The 20,319-nt window shown below is 40.0% G+C and overlaps 1 protein-coding gene across 1 annotated transcript in view; it reads right to left on the reverse strand.

The window, feature by feature from the left end:
- Positions 1-19,237, reverse strand: part of LOC109956135 (zinc finger protein 385A-like) — a 26,198-nt gene extending 6,961 nt beyond the window's left edge. Inside the window, exons 1-3 of the mRNA XM_020593015.1 lie at positions 18,840-19,237; positions 7,982-8,127; positions 4,123-4,233 (exon numbers count right to left, since the gene is read on the reverse strand). Coding sequence (XP_020448671.1) covers positions 4,123-4,233; positions 7,982-8,127; positions 18,840-18,849 — 267 coding nt within the window. The 5' untranslated portion in view covers positions 18,850-19,237. The remainder of the gene's footprint in view (positions 1-4,122; positions 4,234-7,981; positions 8,128-18,839) is intronic.
- Positions 19,238-20,319: the final 1,082 nt, after the last annotated feature.

Consider the following 20,319-nt stretch of genomic DNA (forward strand, 5'->3'; position numbering starts at 1 on the left):
AGACTGTGTGTGTAACAGTATGTGCGTGTGCATGCACAAGCAGAGATGTACTGGGATTAGATAGGTTTTACTATTTCTGTAAAAAGGCTGAAGGACCTGCATAAGGCATGTGACAGGTACATGTTGGGCTGTGCAGGTGGGATGCTACACTGAGGCAAATGGACCACTGGGACATGTCCAGGATACCCTCTGTAAACCCCAGATATTAACTGCAAATGATAGTTACCCATATAGCCCTCATCCTGATTGGTGATGACAGAATAGCAGATATAGCTCTGCCTGTGTAACCTAACTCCTCTAGCTGCTGCTTTCCAAAGCCCTGCAATTAGACATGGAGATATAAATGCCTAAAAGTGGACAAGCAAATGACAGCTCCTAGCTCAATAGGGAAACCTATTCACAGCATTTTTTTCGTGCTGTATTTCACCCTTTATTATTTTCCTTTCTCTTTCTGCATCTCCAGATTTTTTCTTTCTTTGCGAGCTTGGCTTTGATACCCTTCACTCTCCCCGTGACCTTCAGTCTCAAGTCTTAAGATATCAGTGAAGGTCCTCCACCAATTTAAGCATTAAAGTCTTGACAGGCTCAGAGGATGGGGGTGAGATGCAGCAGAGACAATTAACTGAAGAGAAACTATGGCATCTGATTACTGGCATTAAAAGGAAAAATGAATAATGATAAAATACAAATTGTGTTTGACATAGTAGGTGAAATGGACTGAGAAAAGCCACGAGAGAGCCCATGGGAAGGGGGATTAAGATGAATGAAGAAGCAGAGATGGGATTTAAATAGGGAGAGAATAAGAGCAAGTGAATGTCCCTGAAATCTCTTTTCTCTCTAAGCAGGATGTGCTTTGATGTTTTATCTATAAAGCAACAAAGGCACAGAACACAGAGAAAGCTTGGTCTAGCAGCCAAATCTACTGTAAGGGGGTACAGGCAGCAGTGACAGAAAGAGGGGGTGGAAAGAGGCTGGTGAGGTGGAGTGAAGGAGAAGGCACTGATGGTACAGTATACTCTACAAAGGAAGAACAGAATCATGAAAATTGATGAGGAAAAGGGTGAGCAAACTAAGTTGCAGAGCGGGCGGGCACTATGAATGCAATATGGTTTGGTGTGGGATTGAACAGAAAGGAAGAGAGGGAGAGGTGTCCAGCATGGCACTGCAGTGGTGACGGTGGCAAATGCAGCATGGTGTGACGTCAGTCTTGCAGCAAAGCTGAACTGAACATTGGCAGGCTAATCTGTCCTCTGTAGCATAAAATGAATTCCAATGTTGTAATTACAACATGTGGGTTTACAGTGTAAGTAGCAGTGAGAAGCACCTGTTTCTGGATGCCCACTATCACTTTCAGTAGCTACTCAGGAATTCCCATTTAATCCTGGCCTCCCTCAGATATAAACATCAAAGAAAATGTTGGGATTATTAATATATGGCTCATGACCTGAAGAAGACTTGATGAGAAATAATGAGTGTTTGGCTGCCTTTGAACTGCAGCGCAGTCCAGACAGTGTGGGTAAGCCAAATGCTGTACTGTAAGCAGGGTATTCCTTCATTATTAAAAAATGTCCACTGTGCTTTAAGCTCTCTCAGGTTACGGTGGAAAGGACTGAAGAGTTGCAGCAGAGCAGATGCACAATGCGGCTCACGGCTAAAACAGCAGGCAGGACAAACAGGTGGCTCAGTATTAGACATCCTGACCACACAACACACCCCTGACATGAGCCAGAGACACTCACCCAAAACATTTTCATGCATGTGTGTTCAGTGAACTCACAAGCAGTATGTAAATATGAACATGCTGAAGTAAATAGAAGTGCTCCCCACTCATGTACCCCATGCTCATTTAGACCATGTGAGAACATGCAGGTCTAAACAGGGGAGATATAATTAAGTGGAGAGAACAGAGTGTTGCACAAGTCTCACATGACCTCCTCGCTGCCCATGTCTTTTACACACCACTGCATTTAGAGTACAAATATTTAGCGCTTCATCACTAGAATGCATTTACATATTTAGGCAGGCTTGTATAAGAGCAGGTTTTTGTTTGATTTCTACTCATGTTTAGGTGAGAGGTTATAGTGGTAGGCCATAAACATTAGGGTGGATGATTTCTCACATTTTAGGTATTTATGCCAATCTGTGTACTAGTGGTCATTTTTCTGATTTAGTGTTTTAATAAGGGATGATGATAATAAGTTGATATAAAAGGGGGTGTAATTCAGATTATTGACCATCTGATTGGTAGTATGATACTACAGATCCACCTCTGGTTGCTACTGTGCAGAATCTGGTTGCAAAATACATCACAAAAGCAAAAATGGCTGCCCCCATATATGCTATTTTTGTTTCACTTCTGCATAATTCAGGAATTCGTGGCGCGTTGTCCATTTTTAAATACAGTTTATGGTCACGTATGTTGTGGGCCATGTTGTGAAAAGGTGATATCTAAATTCTCAGTTCTCCATGCACCAAGGAATCAGACCCTCAAAATATTTCCACTGTGCAAATGTACCCATGCACACACAAACAATGCAAAAGGCCCAATACTAGGCTCATAACACATAAATCATATCATTCAGTAGCTGGGTTTGAAAGTTCACATTATGACTTACTAGTATTTTCACTTAAACACGACCATGTTTAGTGGGGACACTCATCAATCCTTGAGTTTTATCATGTTTGCCTCTTTTCAGTTTTACCTTGTGGCATTGTGCCATCTGTCAAGAGTGAAATGTAGAAAATGTGCTCAGTCAGCTTTGAGGTAGTTGTAAGGACAAGCTCCTGTTAGTGCATTTCATCCTTCTGCCTCACACTCAGACGTCTCCCAACACTCCACTAAAACCTCATCACAGGGGACCTAAAAACCTCCCTTGTTATATTCAGAGGCTTGTTAGCAGCACCTGGAATTTGTTTTCCAAGCCAGACACAGTACTCAACAACATTTCTGTACAGTTCTGTACTGTTTCTACATAAAGTAAAATGGAAGCTTTCCACTCATTTTCTGAAACTTGCTTGCTGTCCTTCTGTTTATCTGATGTCCTTATCCTAAGGGACACTTTTCTGACACTCTGAAACTCCCACAAGATTTCAATAGAGGAGTGTAAAAATGATACTTTCAGAGTATAAATTACACAGGCAGTGTTATCTCTGTCTATCCTCTCTTTCCTTTCTGGAGGCTCTAAAATTGTAGCTGAGAAACTTTCAACCAAGTTTTAATCTTTTACTTTGAATCCAGCCAACAAACTTTTTAGGCCACAATTTAATGTGTGTGGGGTGCAGGGCTTCGGTCATCAAGGAAATATCATAGGAATGAAGGTACACGAATTTACCAGCAGGCTTCTGTAATCAATTTGAGCATTTGCTGTTAGGAATCAGCTGTCAGCTAGCTAGCTAGATAATATTAGCTTCATAAATTTGTCTTTTAAAACCACAATGCATCATATGTATTGTATATTGCTAAAACTGTGAAAAGCTTCCATGGTCCTCACCAACTGTTTCCCATGTAGAAAGCATACATGGTAAGAACAAGCATTAATTTTCCAGTGCACTGTAGAACTAGTTACTCCTGCTGTAGTATTATTAGTATGTAGTAGTAGTTAGCTTACATACTTTTTATATTTTGAAATTGTAAACATTTCTGTGAACCTTAAGAAAGAAGGATAACTGTAGATTTGCAGTGCCTTATTTAGGAGGCAACCATGCTCCCAATGTAGACAACATGTTGTGCAGACCTGGTTGATTCATCTCAAGTTGGAAGGTAGATTTGAAATAAAAAAAAAACAAACCTTCATACAAGTTGTACATACCATACAAGTATAAAAAGAAAGAGCTGCACGAGCAGCTTATGTTGAGCAGATAAAGACATTGTCTAATCAATTTCTTACTCTTCTGCTTGGATTTTTCTGTTTTTGACTAGACTAGAACAATAGACATCACCATCTACACTCTTTAAATGCTAAGAATCTTGCTACTGACCATTGCATGCCCCTGCAGCATGTGAAGACATCCAAGGCTGCAATGAACTATTGCTGTTTGGGTGAGGATACTGGCAAACAATCAGTTGATAAGATATTGTCTATAAAAGTAAACCATTCATTCAAACAATTTAAGCTTTCATACCTCTGAGTTGAAGCGTATTTGACAGACATTGCAGGAGATGATTGGCCGTTTTGTCTTCACCATAGGTGGCCCAAAGGTGTGTGTCATCACAGCCTTCTGGACAGGGTCCATCTGAGGAGAGATGACCCAGAGGTCGCATCTAAGATTCAGCAGCATAACAGAAGCTCAGAGGGCTGTGTTTCTCCTAACCTCAGGGTTCAACTGAATGAGGGAGAAAGGCATTAAAGAAAAAGTGCAAGTGAGTGACAAGGGGAGTTGCTAAAGGGCGAGAAAGCTTGGAGATAAAAGAGTGGAGAAGAAGGAATTGAAGCGGGAGTGGTGATTGCTGTGGACAGGAGATTGTGTGTTTCCTCAGCAGCAGCTGGTGCGGCTGTCTGTGCCGGAGCTGGAGTTCTTGGGTGTGGATCAGATGCTTTAATTCATGTTGACAGTACAAGGGCCTAATTACAGACTGCGTAGCTTCAAAAATTCGTACTTAGTTTGTGGGCTACAAAATCTGTTTTAGAAACATGATATTAAAGCATTACACAAAACAACAGAGAGGTTTCTGTGTTTTTCACTAGTAAGAGATAGAATGCATTTTATGTTGGATTCAACCTTATAATTGCTGTTGGGTCCCTATAGCAGGAAAAGCAGTCAAATTTATCAGAAGGGAAATAAAATGCGCACTGAGTAGCTGATAAAGAAATATACATATAAACTGTAAAACATGTTAAGTAACCAAATACAGAAAGGTCTGGCTGTATATAAAAATGTGTCGATGTGTGTATGCCAGCAAGGTAGACAAAAACAAGCCCCATCCCTACTGTCTCCTATTGATGACTGCTGTTAACCATGTTGATCTCACTCTGAATTTTGTCATAGCAGAGGTATAGTGGCTGCCATTTAAAAACATTAGCCCAAAACTTGTTCTTGAAAATACACCCAAGCTTGTCACTCTCAGATCAAGCTCGTGCCACATCACATCATTATGAAATGTTTGCTACCTCATTTCTAGATGACTCAGATGGACACGTGTGAGATTTCTGACCCGTTGGCAGGGTGTTGCCCTAATTAAGCAGCAAGAAGTTAACTGTGGCTTTACTCAGCCTCTCATCTCCTGCTCAGACTGTGAACACATGCTGCCAAATGAGAGGCGGTTTACATTCTTGAGCTCCAGCCACAAGGGGAAATGGTATAATTGGTCTGAAATCTTAAACCCTCATTGAATCCACTGTTAGAAATATTTATACTCTTGAGCCTAATTTGTTTTTCCTTTCCATTTTTTTAAATTTTACTGGAAAGCACCTTGTAACATAGGTTTAGAAAGGTGTTATATAAATAAAGTTTGCTTGCTTGCTTTTCTTTTTATTTTGGCCCCATCTCTGATTTACCTCTTTCTTGTTTTGGGTTTTCTAAGTAGAGGCCTGAAACACCATCGTACTTGTTTGTTTACATTGGTTTCTGTGCAGACACTGAGTGTGGGTGCGGCCTGAATACATGTATATTGTGAATGTGTGTATGTATCTGAGTGTATTATTGTCTAAGGCTATGTTCACATTACAAGACAATACCTTCTGATCTTTTGTCACATCCGATCATTCATGTTTGTGACATGTATCTAACTACAATTTGACCACTGAGCTCCTAAACTGCCACGCATGTGTAGATTTAACTAAAATGTGATCCACCTGTCTACAAGAGTAACAACAAAAATGTCATTTTTCGACTGTCAGATCACACAGTCTCCTCAGAAACTGCTCATTTATGAGATGTTCCTTCCTCTTTGACTTGAACTTCTCCATACAAGTAGAACATCTTTGTCTCTTTACTGACCTCCATCGCTGTTGTTGCTCTCTACTGTGTTTATTTTATATCAGTCTGCTTGGGGCCAACAATGAATGATAACAACAGGCAATATGTGCATGCACAGAGGAGTCAGGCATTGAAAAAAAATACATGAACTCCCATGTGACCATTCTGACACCAGTCATATGGTCAAATATCAGATTTGATATTTGGGCCAGATCTAATATGAAAAAATCTGATTTGGGTTGCTCACAGAAGTGTGAAAATATCAGATCTGAGTCACTTGAAGGAGAAAAAAATTTGATTTGAGTCACATCAGCAGGTAATATGAATGAAGCTTTTGTGTCTTTGTGTATGCCAGCAAATTAGAAACATGAACCTGTCCCATCTCCTATTGGTGACTGCTGTTCACCATGCTGATCTCTCTCTGTCTCTTTTTGTCTTCCTTTGACCACCTGTTTCCTTCAGGAGCTCCCCATATGTACCTGTCCCTACTGTTTTATCCTCATTAACCTATTAGTCACTTTTCGTCTCCTCTTTCACTCAGTCCTCCCTCAGACAGTGGCCCCTTTGTTGCACCACTAATGTACATGTATATGGCTTTGTATTTTATTTGCAGCTCCATTCTTAAATATTTTGTCTTTAATACACTGTAGGGTCTCACATTGTTGCATTTATTTCACTTTAGAGTTCAGTCCATCCTGATTTAGTGAAACCAAACTGAAGCTTCTCTGTGACACTGTTTTAGTAAAGAAGATAGTTAGCTTATTTCAGACTTCTGAATGACTTTGCAAATCTCCAGATTTCTTAGTGATTTACATAGATCTGGTGTTGTGTTATCTAATTCTCCAGGTGGAAAAACAGTCATGCCAATCTATATTTTTTAGGATTTGCGGGATTTGTTAATAATTACAGTACTGATTAAAAATTATGCTCAATTGCTGCTGCTCAAAACAACAACAACAACAACAAAGGCTTAAATTGTATCTCAAACAGGCTTTGGGGTAATGAAATCTAATGAATTCTAAGTGTAAAATAATTTGTGTAACTGACACAGAGACTAATAACCTGTACACTATCCTGCAGCCATACAGAAAACTTATTTATCTCCTGAGTGTTAAAAATCAATAAAACCACAGACTCACTGTGTCCCTCTGCCCATGCAGTATTTTAGTGTGCCTACCTACAGTACACTCTGGTGAATATTAAGTGTCTGACAATTGCAGTACCTGGAAAGCTGGTGAGGTAGACCTGATATAAGTTCTCTAGACAATTCACACACCTCCACCACCCACAGAACAATTGCTGCCCTGGTACATAACTGTGGCTGAATCAGTGATCACAGTACTCGCGTATTTCTGATGCGCTGCCCTTCTCCATGTCCTTACAGTGCCTGCAGTCTCTAAAGATGAGCAGACTGAGCTTGGTCGTCCTGCTTTACATAACAACTCACGCCGAGCTGCAGCCGTCCATCACTGGCTGACAGCAGTGTTGCTGGCTGGTTTTAATTGTACTGCGCAAAGAGAGCGATTTGTATTGAGGTGCTCCAGCATTAGTAACCACCCTCAATGTCCTTGATGAAGCAGGATAAATCTAAACTTGTGGAAGCATCATTTTGTCTGAGTACATACAGATGAGCTGAATGATAGTGTGCGTGTGTGTTGCATGTGCATCCCTGTTTGTCACCATGCTGACCTTCACATGAAACCCAATCTGGAAATGAGAAGAAGAGACCGAAAATGCTGCCTGCTGCAAATGCAGCCTGCACCTCTTATACTGTTGTTTAGTTGTTGCTCATTTTATTGCAGTAAAAAACTTGTCTGGGCATTTTCTCAATTATACTGAAATTCACTCTGCTGAATAAAAAGTAAACGGCTGTCTTTTTATCAATTTTGGATTGTACATTGTAAATCTAAGCAGTTTGTCACTAGTCTTCATTCAGGATGCAGTGCTCCAAAGCTGCAACCGAATACCGGCTCTGTCTCCGAATACCAGTGGAACAAGATGATTACCAGTCCAAGACCCTATCTGCGCATACAGTATTGGTGGACAGGTGCTAGCGTGCACTCACTGTGTTAAAGTTGTGGAAGAGGCAGATGCTGGCTGGGTGAGGAGACTCCAAGGGGAACTGGAGGAAGGGCTTCATGTCCAGCGGGGGTGGGAGGACAGCCGGGCTCCTGAGGAAGGCTGGGACCGGCCCTGGTCGGTTTACACTTCCTGTGGTAGACGCACAATCAAGCAAATTTGAGATTTGAGATGAAAATAAGAAAATCAGAAAACCTCATAAATATTAAAACTATTTCAAGCACTGCTCTTAGTAAGATAATGCAGTGACTGAACAACAAACACAGCCCGTCCTTGATCACACTACCACAATTGACAAAATATTTTCTTATTTCCTTTTTTGTCACAAGTTAGATGAGACTGTCATGTCCATATGTTACATATGGAGCTACTGCCAGCAGCTGGTTAGCTTACACTGCTTACATAGCTTAGCACAAAGACAACAGGAAAAAGAGAGTCTGGCTCTGTGCATACGGTATTTACTGTATGTGACAGTGGTATCAGTTTTCTCATCTGGCTCTTGGCAAGCTAAACATCATATCAGAACAGCTCTAAAACATCTTCAAACTATAGCAGGTACATTTTTTTTTAATGCTCCATTTCTTTTAAATGTAAACCGCATCTTTTGCATCATTCTCCCATGGTGAGCCCCACTACCACCCACACATCTCCTCTCTCTGCTTCTCTTGCACACTTTTCTCTCAGTAATAGCTCTGCAGCGGTGAATGCCTGCACTTGAGGAGTCTTATGTGACGAGCAGGAGGGCTAAGCTCCTTAAGCCTCACAGCTGGGGTGCTGCAGATATCCGCCTTTTCTCCATTTCTCCCTCTGTCTCACACCAAGCACAATTTTCTGTCCCCCATTTCATGATCCCCTTCTCTGTCTGTCCGCCTCTGTACGTCTCCTCACCCCGCATCAGTTTCTCCATATTTTTGATTCCTCCTGCTCCTCCTCCTAATCCCATTTCTGTTTCACCCTCTCCATTCCAGTTATTTTGTTTAGTGTAAAACCAGCAGGGTACCTCAGGCCCAATTTGGCCACGCAGAGAGAATTTGTATAATCTTTTCTCCTGAGAATATACACAGCCCTGCTCTGTTATTACTTCCTCTACTGGATGACTACTCAACAATTTAGTTAAATAAAAACTGAAAACTGAAAATAAAAACTGTCCACTTGTCAAAACAGGAGGAAGAAAGGGCTATTTTGGTAACAGCAGAGGAGGCTTCTTTCACCGACAGCAGGGAAGACGTGAATAATGCACCCTCAGGATCAGAAATAGATGGAGGGGAAAGTGTCTCCTTCAAGCGCTGCTCTTCAGCCAGTTTCAGCTCTTAGGAGGCTGTGGCAGCTGAAGCTCAGCTGTACAGCTGTAGCTACTTTGGCATGTGCTGCAGGAGAAGGCAGGAGTTTAGAAGATATAGGAAGAGGAACAAGATGTGGTCATCGCTTAAATGCCCCTTCAGACATGCCCTAAATCCCACACCTCACGTGGTCACTGTTATCACCTCACTAAACCAATATCAGCAGTGTTTGCACAAAAAGCAGTAATAACACATCTTAGTTCATATGATTGTGAAGGAATGAGTGAATGGTCAAGACCAGATGTCATGGAGAAATGCATGAAAGCAGTACAATTATAACTACATTTTATGTTCTTTAAAAAAATCAAGTATGGAGATATTCGTAAATAATTTAGAAAATTTGGTGCATTTTTTAAAATTCTTATGTTGAAATATTAATAAATAAAGATGATGATATTTAATGTATTGTCTTGATTGAAGACAGTAAATGTGTCACTCAAATCATTACTACTGAAGGTATAAGTCTAAAAATGGATCATAAACCTATGTTAATTTAAAAGGCTATATAAATTTCTAAAACAGCTGGGCACTGGAATTTGTATCAAACATTACTCAAATAGAAGTAAATTGTTGGACCTATTTTCAGCTGTGGATTAATAAGCACTAGTACATACTGTACTTGCAGCAGCAGGACTGTGTTTGTGGGAATGACAGTGTCACCAAGTGCAACTCCTGTTTATACACTGACATTCCTTGTTGATCATAAAAACGGAACATGTCATTAAGTGCAACTCCTGTTTATACACTGACAGGCCACTTTATTAGGTACACCTGTACGACTGTATGTAGTTAAGTTCAACACTTCTGCCTTAACATGTTTATGAAGCTCAAAAGGTTTCATATATAATATAGTCCAGTACAACACCACCTTTAACTGTGACCTTAATAGTAAACATATAATTGAATTTATACCTTTATGACAATTTCACCAAAAACTGAAACATTCAGAGCTTCATAAACACAGATATTAAAGTGGAAATGTTGCATTTAACTGCATATAATTGTACAGGTGTACCTAATAAAGTGACTGGTCAGTGTATATTTTAATAGATTTTGGCCAACAGTGGAGGTGATGGAAATAAGCTACACAAACCACACGTGTTAAAAAGATCAATTAACTGTTCGTTTGGGGATAATTTATCACATTTGTTGGCAATAATAAAAACACAGAATATCCCCAGGCTTATTTTTTCTGAAAATCAAAGTCACTAATAATATTATGTGGATTATTTCTAATGTTTACCTATTTCATCCAATCTGTGAAATGATGTGGAAGCGTCTCATATGCAATAAAGTGCATGGTTAACAGTGCAAATAGTGGGACAGTAATGCCTTGTTGGGTGAGGGGTATTATCACTGTATCCTCTTTGGTCAGCGAAGCGTATTCCTTACACGCTTCTGGTAAATCCTCAGCTCATTTTACGCCACATTACAATTTAAAGGTCACAGCATGTCCGCTGTTACTTAGAAATAAGCATTTACAGTGCAGACACACATACAATAGAGTAATGTATTTAAAGTTGGCACACATTGTTTTCAGTGTCACATTCTCACTGCAGCGTGAGTGTAGCAGCAGTGCCCCCAACCAACCCCCCTCCTGAGTGATTTACAATGACATCAGATAAGCGAACATCATGACTCTTCAACAGCGGCCATGCAGGGTGGGAGAGCATTGATTGGGCGCATTCTGAGGAGCGTTAGTGTTAAAGTGCTGCCAAACTCTATAAATCCAGGCCTCACCATCAAATGCTTGTTCTCTCCACTAAAACGAACCGACAGCGCCGTCTCACCCAGCCCCCTCATCTTACTGCCTTTTTTCTAATGCAAATGTTTGGCCGAGAAAAGGATCAATACCCGTGTAATAGCTTATTGGATTTTTGTGTATATTGTGAGAGAAAAGCAGTTGGACAGAAATGAAGAGATGCAGAAAAAAGAAAAGGCTGGGACTGAGGAAAAACTGAGACAGAATCTTACCATCATAGTAGATTTCACCAGCCCTGACGTGTATACACAGGCATGCACGCCCCAATATGCTGTGACTAAGGCCTCTCAAATTGGCAATTCATTTAGCCAATTTAGTTTAAATGATCACAGAGGTAATGTCAATGTCAGTGACGTCGCTGGAGCATCTCAACATTCCCTCCCTGCCTCCATCTTTGTGCTTCGTGTTGGGACCAGCAGGGAAGGGGACAGGGGAGTGGGTGTCATGCTGTCTATCAGAATGAAGTCTGATGATAGGAAAGAACACTACAGGATCCTACCAAAACAGAGAAATATGTTTTAAAAAAGGAATTTCCAGGCCCCTCAGCTCCACACTCAAAACAGAATGTGACCACCTCACATCTGCATCTAAATGGGCTGCTGTGCACAGATGACTCTGAAATGAGCTTCTGTGGCAGATTAGCCTGCCTCCCCCTGACAAAAACCTTGCTGTCACTGCAGCAGAGGAACAACCCTGGGGTGGCAGCTGGTGTGTTAGCATAAAACCACTGGATCTGCTTTGTTCTTGTTTGTCTTTCCAACAGCTTTGTGTACAAGACAATGTGAAAAAGAGACAGGGTCAAACGCTTCATGGCATATGACACCATCACTATGTTCATCATCCTTTGCTGATGATATTACTATTGATTCATGGGTCCTGGGTGTTGTTTTGTGGCTAAGCTGTTGGCTGCCTGCTACATCATTATATCTAAAATAAATGTTCAGGTGGGTCATGTGGTTTCATGGTCAAACCCTTAAACAACCACAGTGCTAACTTTACCATGATTGCAAGGGGAAGATGGCTTTGTCTTAGTGTCACACATTGTTTCTGTGAAGGACTGAGCATGAAATCCAGTTTACTACAGCTCAGCTTACCCTCAAGTCAAAGGCAGCTATTTCAACCTAAGCTGGGGACAGATGACAATACATGCACACACACATTCACACACAAGCCTCTATAGTATGAATGAATGATGCTTTAAAAAGAGTATCTTATAGGCTCAAAGCTGATTAATGTTATGTTGGTCTGTGTGAGATCTGACACGGCAACGAGGAGAGCTGAATGCTAGTGAAGGACAATAGAGTTGATTTCAGTCTGCACTTTGTTTTAATGATAGATGTTCTGCGCCCCATTGGCCAGGCTTAAATGCCACCTCCCAGCGAACTCTCACAAGTCCTCTTTTACTGGACATGTGTTTATTTGTGTGTGTGTGTGTTTATCCAGTGCTCTTGAGATCAGCTGGTGCTTCTGCAGCTTCACTCTCTTGATTTTATGCAGTAGTTTTGATTAATGAAGACTTTTGTTTTCCCCTACAGATTTTACAGTGCTCTCATTAAAATAAAAAATGGTGGCACATTGTTTTGTTTGGACCTTTCCCTGCTAACAATTTCTCCTGAAAAATTGTGTATGGCTCTCCATAGTATTTGGTTAAGAAACAACATATAGAAGTAAAACAGCCTGTGATCATCATGGAACGGAAGAGGATGAGCAGAAGGGAGCTTGGCAGTGGGTCTGAGTGGCTGGAGTCAATTGAGCGTGGAAAAGAGGTCTGGACGAGGAGGGGAGATGAGGTGGAAAGAGAAGGAAAATGGTGGGAAGGGAATGCATATTTTGAGGTGAGTCCAAGGTGAGCGGAGGAGATAAAGAGCCCTGTTAACCTGCAGGTTAACGTAGAGAAGAAACGCCATGTACTAACTGAGAAAAGCAGTTACATTCCTCAAAGCTTAACTGCAGCATGTGACATATCGTACATGTGTTAAAAATCTCATGGTAACATTGTCAAAGTACTGAAAACACTCCAGTCACTACAGTAAAGGTTAACAATATTGAGTTACTGTGCTGCTCTGCTCGTGGGTTGTCTAAAGTCATGTCTGTGGGTTTTTTTGTTTTGTTTTGTTTTTTTTTTTGTATAGAGAAGAATCCAGGGACATGAAATTTGGTATATGCCACTATTTATTGTATATGCAACATGTGTGTTGCTGTTGGTTTGTTTGTAAGTACAACACCTACGTATGTCACATTGTTTTTTTGCCATAATGTTCAGTGTTGGAATCATATGAGATGAGCTGAAGTTGGTTTTCTACATTTGTTACATGTGTCCATCTAGGAAAATGAAAGATTTGTTTTATTTTGTTTTGTTGTATTTTTGCTAGCAACGTGTAGTGTGTTTGTTTTCTTTGAGCATTGCTAACGTGTTTACTTGAATGAGGTTGACTTATATGACCTTAAGATAAGGGTTAAATTTTTCAACCCATGCAAATGTAGTTGGGGCTGTACTTAGAGATTTGTATATAATCATGCCACATCAAAATCTTGGTTCATGTTCTTTAAGCACCCTCAGATACAAGTGTTTGTCTTACTTGTGTTTTTTGAAAATATGCTCAGCATTGCTGAGTTTGTAAATATCTAGAGCAAAGTTGGCGAGTGAAATGTTACTGTTTCCAGTACGTACAGTAGATGAAAATATGGCCTGGTTGCCAACTTTCTCTTTCATTATACTGTGGTCATGATGTAACCACTCAGAACTATGTGAGGGCTGGCCAGAGATCTACCATGTCAACATGACTGCCAGCCCTGCCCCACATTATTATCCTGATTGTCAAACCATTTACACACCTGCTGGGAGATGGGAGCTGGAAGTGCACTCAGCTGCAGATACAGACCTACAGAAACCTGAGAATGTAAAGTAAACAAGCAAGCGCACATGTAAACAGAGAACACACATATACACAACAATGGCATCTGTCATACAACAGCCAGGTGTCTTTTTATCATTTTATACAATGGAGAACACGCAAAGGCAAGGAACACTTAATCTCTGATAAATAGAAAAATCAAGATAGAGTAAAGAGATGATGCATGCAGCTGGATACATATCATATATGGTTTTGTTCCACAAAAGCAGAAATTGCAGGTTATATTTTTGGAAGGAACTGGTGTGTGGTTTTATGCTTCAGCGTGGCCCTCTTGCCTCTTTTGGCATCTTTGAAACCAGTAAATAACTGGTGTTAGCGTTTTGTGCTGTAAGCTTAAAGGCCTTCTTCTTTTATGGTTATGGTTGACAAGTCCTTCAAACTAAATGACTTTTCAGTGAGTACTACCATGAGGCTAACATTTTTGGGTTTGTGTAGATATAAAATTTTATATACTATAGACATGTCTCATACAGAATGAATTATAATAACTTCACCCCTAGTACCATCATCAGGTAAGAAATTCATTTGTACTTTGGTTTATGACCAAACACCTGCAAAACAAATGACATTACCATCAGCCTCATGAGTACTTTGTTTTACTGCTAATTAGCAAATGTTTACATGCTGACATACTAAAATAATTTGGGCTAGCATTTAGCTCAAGTATGCCTAAGTGCAGCTTCACAGAGCTGCTAGCATGGCTCTAGGCTCTTCATGTCTGATTATGCTATCAAAATTATCAATAGATAGATTTATAAAACCCAAAGGGAAATTGCAGTGTTCCAGCAGCCACTTCACAAACTCACTTTAGACTAGATTGCACATAGTAACCTTACCATCTTTATAACCTTGGTGATGAGCATACTGAAAAGGAGTAGCTGTAAAACAGATATTCCGGGACCAATTCTTAGCACCAGTGATTCATTTATTGCTCCAACATGTTTACTGTTGTGCATGGAAGATTTACTCTTTTGGGTCATTCATGCAGTAGGAGTTGTTAAACTAGGTGAACACTAGTTTCTTTGTCATGATGTCATGCTGCTTTATTGGGTAACTTCTACTATTGGAGTGATATCATGTAGTCTGATCCCAGTGTAAGGTTAAAAGACCACAGTCATGGTTAAAAATAGAATACTTATTTTAAGAGTGAAAGACTGCAATCATGCTTAATGTTGACTGTCATGAGTAAATGTGCCATATCCAAGCCACAAGCTTTGTTTACCCATACATTACCCGGGTTTCCTTAAAAGGCTGCTAACAATACAGTCACATTATATTTTCCATTACTCCTGACAGATGAGAGTCATCATACACATAATCAGATAAGACGCATTAACTAAGATTTAACACATGGTCTGATAAATCAAGTGAAAATGGGCCAGGGTGTTGTGTCTCTCTGCAATACTACCCCCATCCATGACAGCCTGCTGCCTATAGCACTGGTGTTATTCCAGTTTTCTACCCCATGTTTTCAAAATCTGGTCCATACATTAGTCCCACCCACCACCTAGCAAAGGTTATAAGAAGTGTTTTTTTTTTACTATGAGTAGTCGTTTGAAACAGCCAGCCACAAAGGACCTGTCATCAGCTAAATGTCCAACCAGTGCCTGCCAGAACAAAGAGGTGGTGGTGTTTTGCACAGAGTGGCAAATAAAGAGCAAAAGAACAGGGTTAACATAGGTTTGGCTTTTAGAGGTGGAAAGGGTTAAAAGCAGCCAAAGGACTCAAATTGGATTCAAATGTAGCATTCTTACTTCTGGGTGTATTAGCATTTAAAGGTGCAAATTGTAAAATATAGAGTTATTAGCAGAAATGGGCTACATTATGCATAATTATCAAATATATTTTTTAATGTGTAATCACCAGAAAATAAGAATTGATGTGTTTTCTTTAGCTTAGAAGTTTTTTATATCTACATAGGAGTGGGTCCCCCATCATTGAAGACGCCTTTTTTTCTTTCATGGTACCCCAGATTGGACAAACCACACATTTTCTTGAATTTCATGTTTTCACATGGAAGAAGTAGGTTGGATTTGGAAATGGTTGGAAGACACAGAAATGGGATGATGTTAACTATGGTCAAGTGAGCTATCAATTGCAAAAACCTGGTCAAGCCAGCTCCTGTTTGATTTATGTTGTGCTTCTTTTCATGTGATTACGGTAAAGGTGCTTGGAGTGGCCAAGATGGACATTTAAAGTCTGGTTGGGTGTTTACTAATAGACCTAAAAAAATAAAATTTGTGTATTATTGCACATCCTAATATGTGTGTATTTGGTCTTCTTAAAAATTACACTGCAGTCAAGTCAGCCACACTTCTTTGTTGAGTGCACAATTTGTCCTACATCTATGATAATTGCTGTGTGGGTTGTTGAATAATATACAAAATTTTTTGTAACATCAGCGAACTAGCATGGTCATGAGTTTACATTTGTATTGAATTTATATGATTTTCATTTTGGAGTAATTTGAGCTTTGTGTAAAATTAGTGTTTTGTGTCACATTAGCAGTGCAATGACAAATTTACTCATTAGTCAGCTAACGCTAGATTTGGACTTGAGACAGCATTTTGTACAGTCTGTCGCAACCAGGCATCTGTAGTATATGTTGGCACTGGGAAACAGGACATGATGCGACGGGCAAAGACTTACAGTACAGCACCAGGTTTTTTTCTTTTTGGGATTCACCAGATCTTTGAGTGACTGAAAAGAAATTAGATAGGGTAACTTTAAACATAGGCCATTTTTGGCATTTAACCAAAGGCTCTTTCCTGTGAGGGCTGACTGTATACGTTATACTGTTCAGAGATGTTCGACCTTCTCTTCTTTGCACTAGATTGAAATGTGTTTTTGCCAAACATAGAGAGTGAAAGGCATATTTCTCTGTTTTAAATGCTAATACTTTTCATCCGTCACTGCATTGCTTCAGTTTAAAGGTCATGTTGTTTATCAGGGACAACATGCACCTATGATTCTTGTTGAAGACACTGAGTGAGGACATTTTTTGTGTATATACAAACTTTTTGTGTATACACAGTATGTACAGTATGTGTGTACTCTGTATACATGTGTATATATATATATATATATGCACACACACATACACATAGATACATGCATTTGTAGATTACGTCATACTGGTGAGACATGACTTTTGTCATAGTGCTGAGTGAGGTCTTTGCATCAGACTGAAGGAAGCCTTAGCTCATTTTTAAATAAGTAAAGGCCTCAGACCTGGGTCTGAAATATTCATCATAAAAATCACACAGAGTTTCTAAATTGTGCCCGCTTTGGCACATTTCTTTCATACTCCAATGCTGATTGTGTTGACACATTTGAATATTTTCTTTCTGTAAAAATGTGAAATGCAGTGTTTAAATGGTAGCTGTCGTTGGAGAGGCAGAGATTTTGTTGATGATGGACAACAGGAAAGGATATGAGTGGAATATATGTGTTCAGCCCTCTGTCTTTGCCTGTCAACACTGTCCTCACCTCTCTCTGACACTATTTCGGTCCCTGGGATCTACAACTCTGACTTACTGAAGGGAAGCCAATACAGTCTAAAAAACCCTGTCACCCCAAGTTGATGTGATCAAATGTCAGGGTGTTCAGTGTCTAGTGCACACAGAGTTAAAACTTGTGCACCAGGAAAGAGATTACCACAAGCTTAAATTTGACTGGGATCACAGTAAGACCCAAAATTAGGTTGTCAAATATTTTGTCAACACACACGTGGGAGAAGGATGTTATAGTTATTCAAAATTATTCTGAAAGTAAGAATTATACTCTGTAAACTGACAAGATAAAATATTAAAACTGCAAATGTGAAGATAAAATGTTCCACATGACTGTGTCACATTAGCAAAATTAATTTATCAAAACAATTTGCACTAATGTTATAACAGTAATCCACTACAGGATCTTGTTTGACTAATTTTGCCACAGTGTCCTTTTGTGTATTTATTTCTTTGAACACATTGAACAGCTCCTTCCATAATATTCTGCAGTGTTGAACCGATTGCACTGAATGCTTTTTACAAAACACAATTATAACTTAATTTGTGCATAAATATTTAGAAATTATACTCTCTCAATATATCCAAGTCAAATCTAAATTTATTTTGTTGCATGATTTATTTTGATATATAAAATCAAGTCCTGCAGGTTTGATACAAAGCTCTGAAACCTATTAACATGTTTTACTTGATTCAAATGAATAAGCGTATGACTTTTTTAATGAAGTTAAACTTTAATCAAGAAAAGCCTTCAGTGACAGTCAGCTTACTTAAAATGAAATATGATCTCTGTATCTTTGATATAATGGCATGCTTTCTAAATTGTATCAGCATTTGAATTTTGGTTTTAGGGTGTTGTGCTGATTAGATCTTTTAACAGCAAAACAAGGCCCTTAATCTTTTACTCCTCCATCTTTAGCTGTTTTCTGTCTTTCTGCCCTCCTTTGTGTGTGTGTTGCAGAGTTAGAATTCATTCAGCAATGTTAGACATTCTCTGTGGGATGCTTATGTCTTATCTGTCTTTTCCTATATTTCCTATATGAATAATTTTAATGACTGCTAGATCCATGAACACATAAATAAACATAAATAAAGTTTTCTCAGAAACCTCACATGAACTACAGCAAAATAAGCCTTGCTCACCCCAGATTTTACAACCAGGGTAGCCCACTGATCAATATAAACAGATCCAACCAAAAGTTTGTGCCAGGCACAAACTTGATCACCTTGAGACAAGAGGAATGTAACTGTAAGAAACACATCGGTCACATCAATAAGAGCAAAGCGGGAGAAAAGCGTTCTAACACTGTCTTACCCAAAATCATCCTGTATCCTTCCACTGTCAACTTGTCCTCGCCACGTTATCTTCCTGCTCAACTCTTGTCTTCCTCAATCAGTTACTGAGGTGACTCAAACCCACTCAGCCCACCTTTTGTGCCTCTCAAAACTCAGCACAAATGTGGAAACGTCGTTCAATATCGCAACCTTCACTTTGCATCTTTACGTTGTATATCTTCTCCTGCTCTGTTCCCTTCATCCACATGAGATGCTCCCTCGCCTTCAGATCTCAGCACAAGACTCTTGTTATGCCAGATGTTGCCAAATGAGAAGCACAGCAGCAGCAACGCTGGCTGCAACACAACAGCCCTGTAATTCAGTCACTGTTATAGACTCACTCCAGCAGGAGGAACACCAGAGAATACAGCTGAGAGGACCCACTGCACCACAGCATGCCTCTCTCTCTCTCTCTCTCTCTCTCTCTCTCTCTCTCTCACTCCCTCTCTCTCTCTCTCTCATGTTTTGGGGTTGGGTATAACCTAAAGGCACCTTGCATTCCTGAGCTCTGATTGGCTAGAGGCTTGGCCAATGAGTGCAATTGGTGCTGAGCATTTTCTCTGAGTGTTTGAATCAGGAGGCAGAGTGATAATGCTGCTGTCGATTCTGCTCTCCCTTTCTCTTCGTCACTCTTTCTCTGCTGTTTGCTATAGATGATTTTTTCCTTCATTTCTTTCCTTGTCTCACTTTATTTTCTGCCTCATACTTCACATCAGCAGCCTATCTTAGGTATGTATATTCATGTCAGCCCTCACAGCATCCTCCCCCAATATGAGGCAGGATATGTGCTCTGGTCTGCCTTTCTACCTGTTTGTTGATTATTTACACAAAGCGTAGTCATACGCTGGTCGGGTTCACACTGTAGTTGCCATTCCAGACCACCCTGTGAACAGGACTAGAAAGAGAAACAGCACACAAAGGTTTGACAGAGACTGACAGCATGAGAAACTCAATGGAGCGTTGAAGGGTGGGGAGGAGAGATTGAGGTTAATGCAGACTGACTTGGTTTTGGAAGTGCAAGGTGTGGAATGTGGAAGATGTGGTGAAACGGCATGGTGAAGGATGCTGACAGCTGTTTGACAGGCTGAGGCGGGGAGTGCTGAATGAGCTCAACAACTCAGCATACTGCATGCACATCTGTACATTTACCAAAATATAATGTGCTCAAAGTAGAGCCAGTGCTAATGTATATTCAAGACCTAATCAAATCGTTTGCCACAGGATCAGGCAGCATGGTCATAATGTCTTAACAAAAAATAAATATATGCAATAAATTAAATAATGCTGTGTGTCAGCTTGTGTGTGTGTGTGTATTTAAGCTTGTGTCATGTCTGGAGTGTGTGTGTGTGTTAGAGAGAGATAAGGTTTCCTCATTAGTGGAGCTGGACTGAATAATGCAGGCAAGTGTATTGTTGTGGCCAATGGGCCAGGTACTGATGATTGGAGGGTCAGACACAGCA

This window comes from Monopterus albus, unplaced genomic scaffold (genome assembly GCF_001952655.1).
Source record: "Monopterus albus unplaced genomic scaffold, M_albus_1.0 scaffold18.1, whole genome shotgun sequence".
Lineage (NCBI taxonomy): Eukaryota > Metazoa > Chordata > Actinopteri > Synbranchiformes > Synbranchidae > Monopterus > Monopterus albus.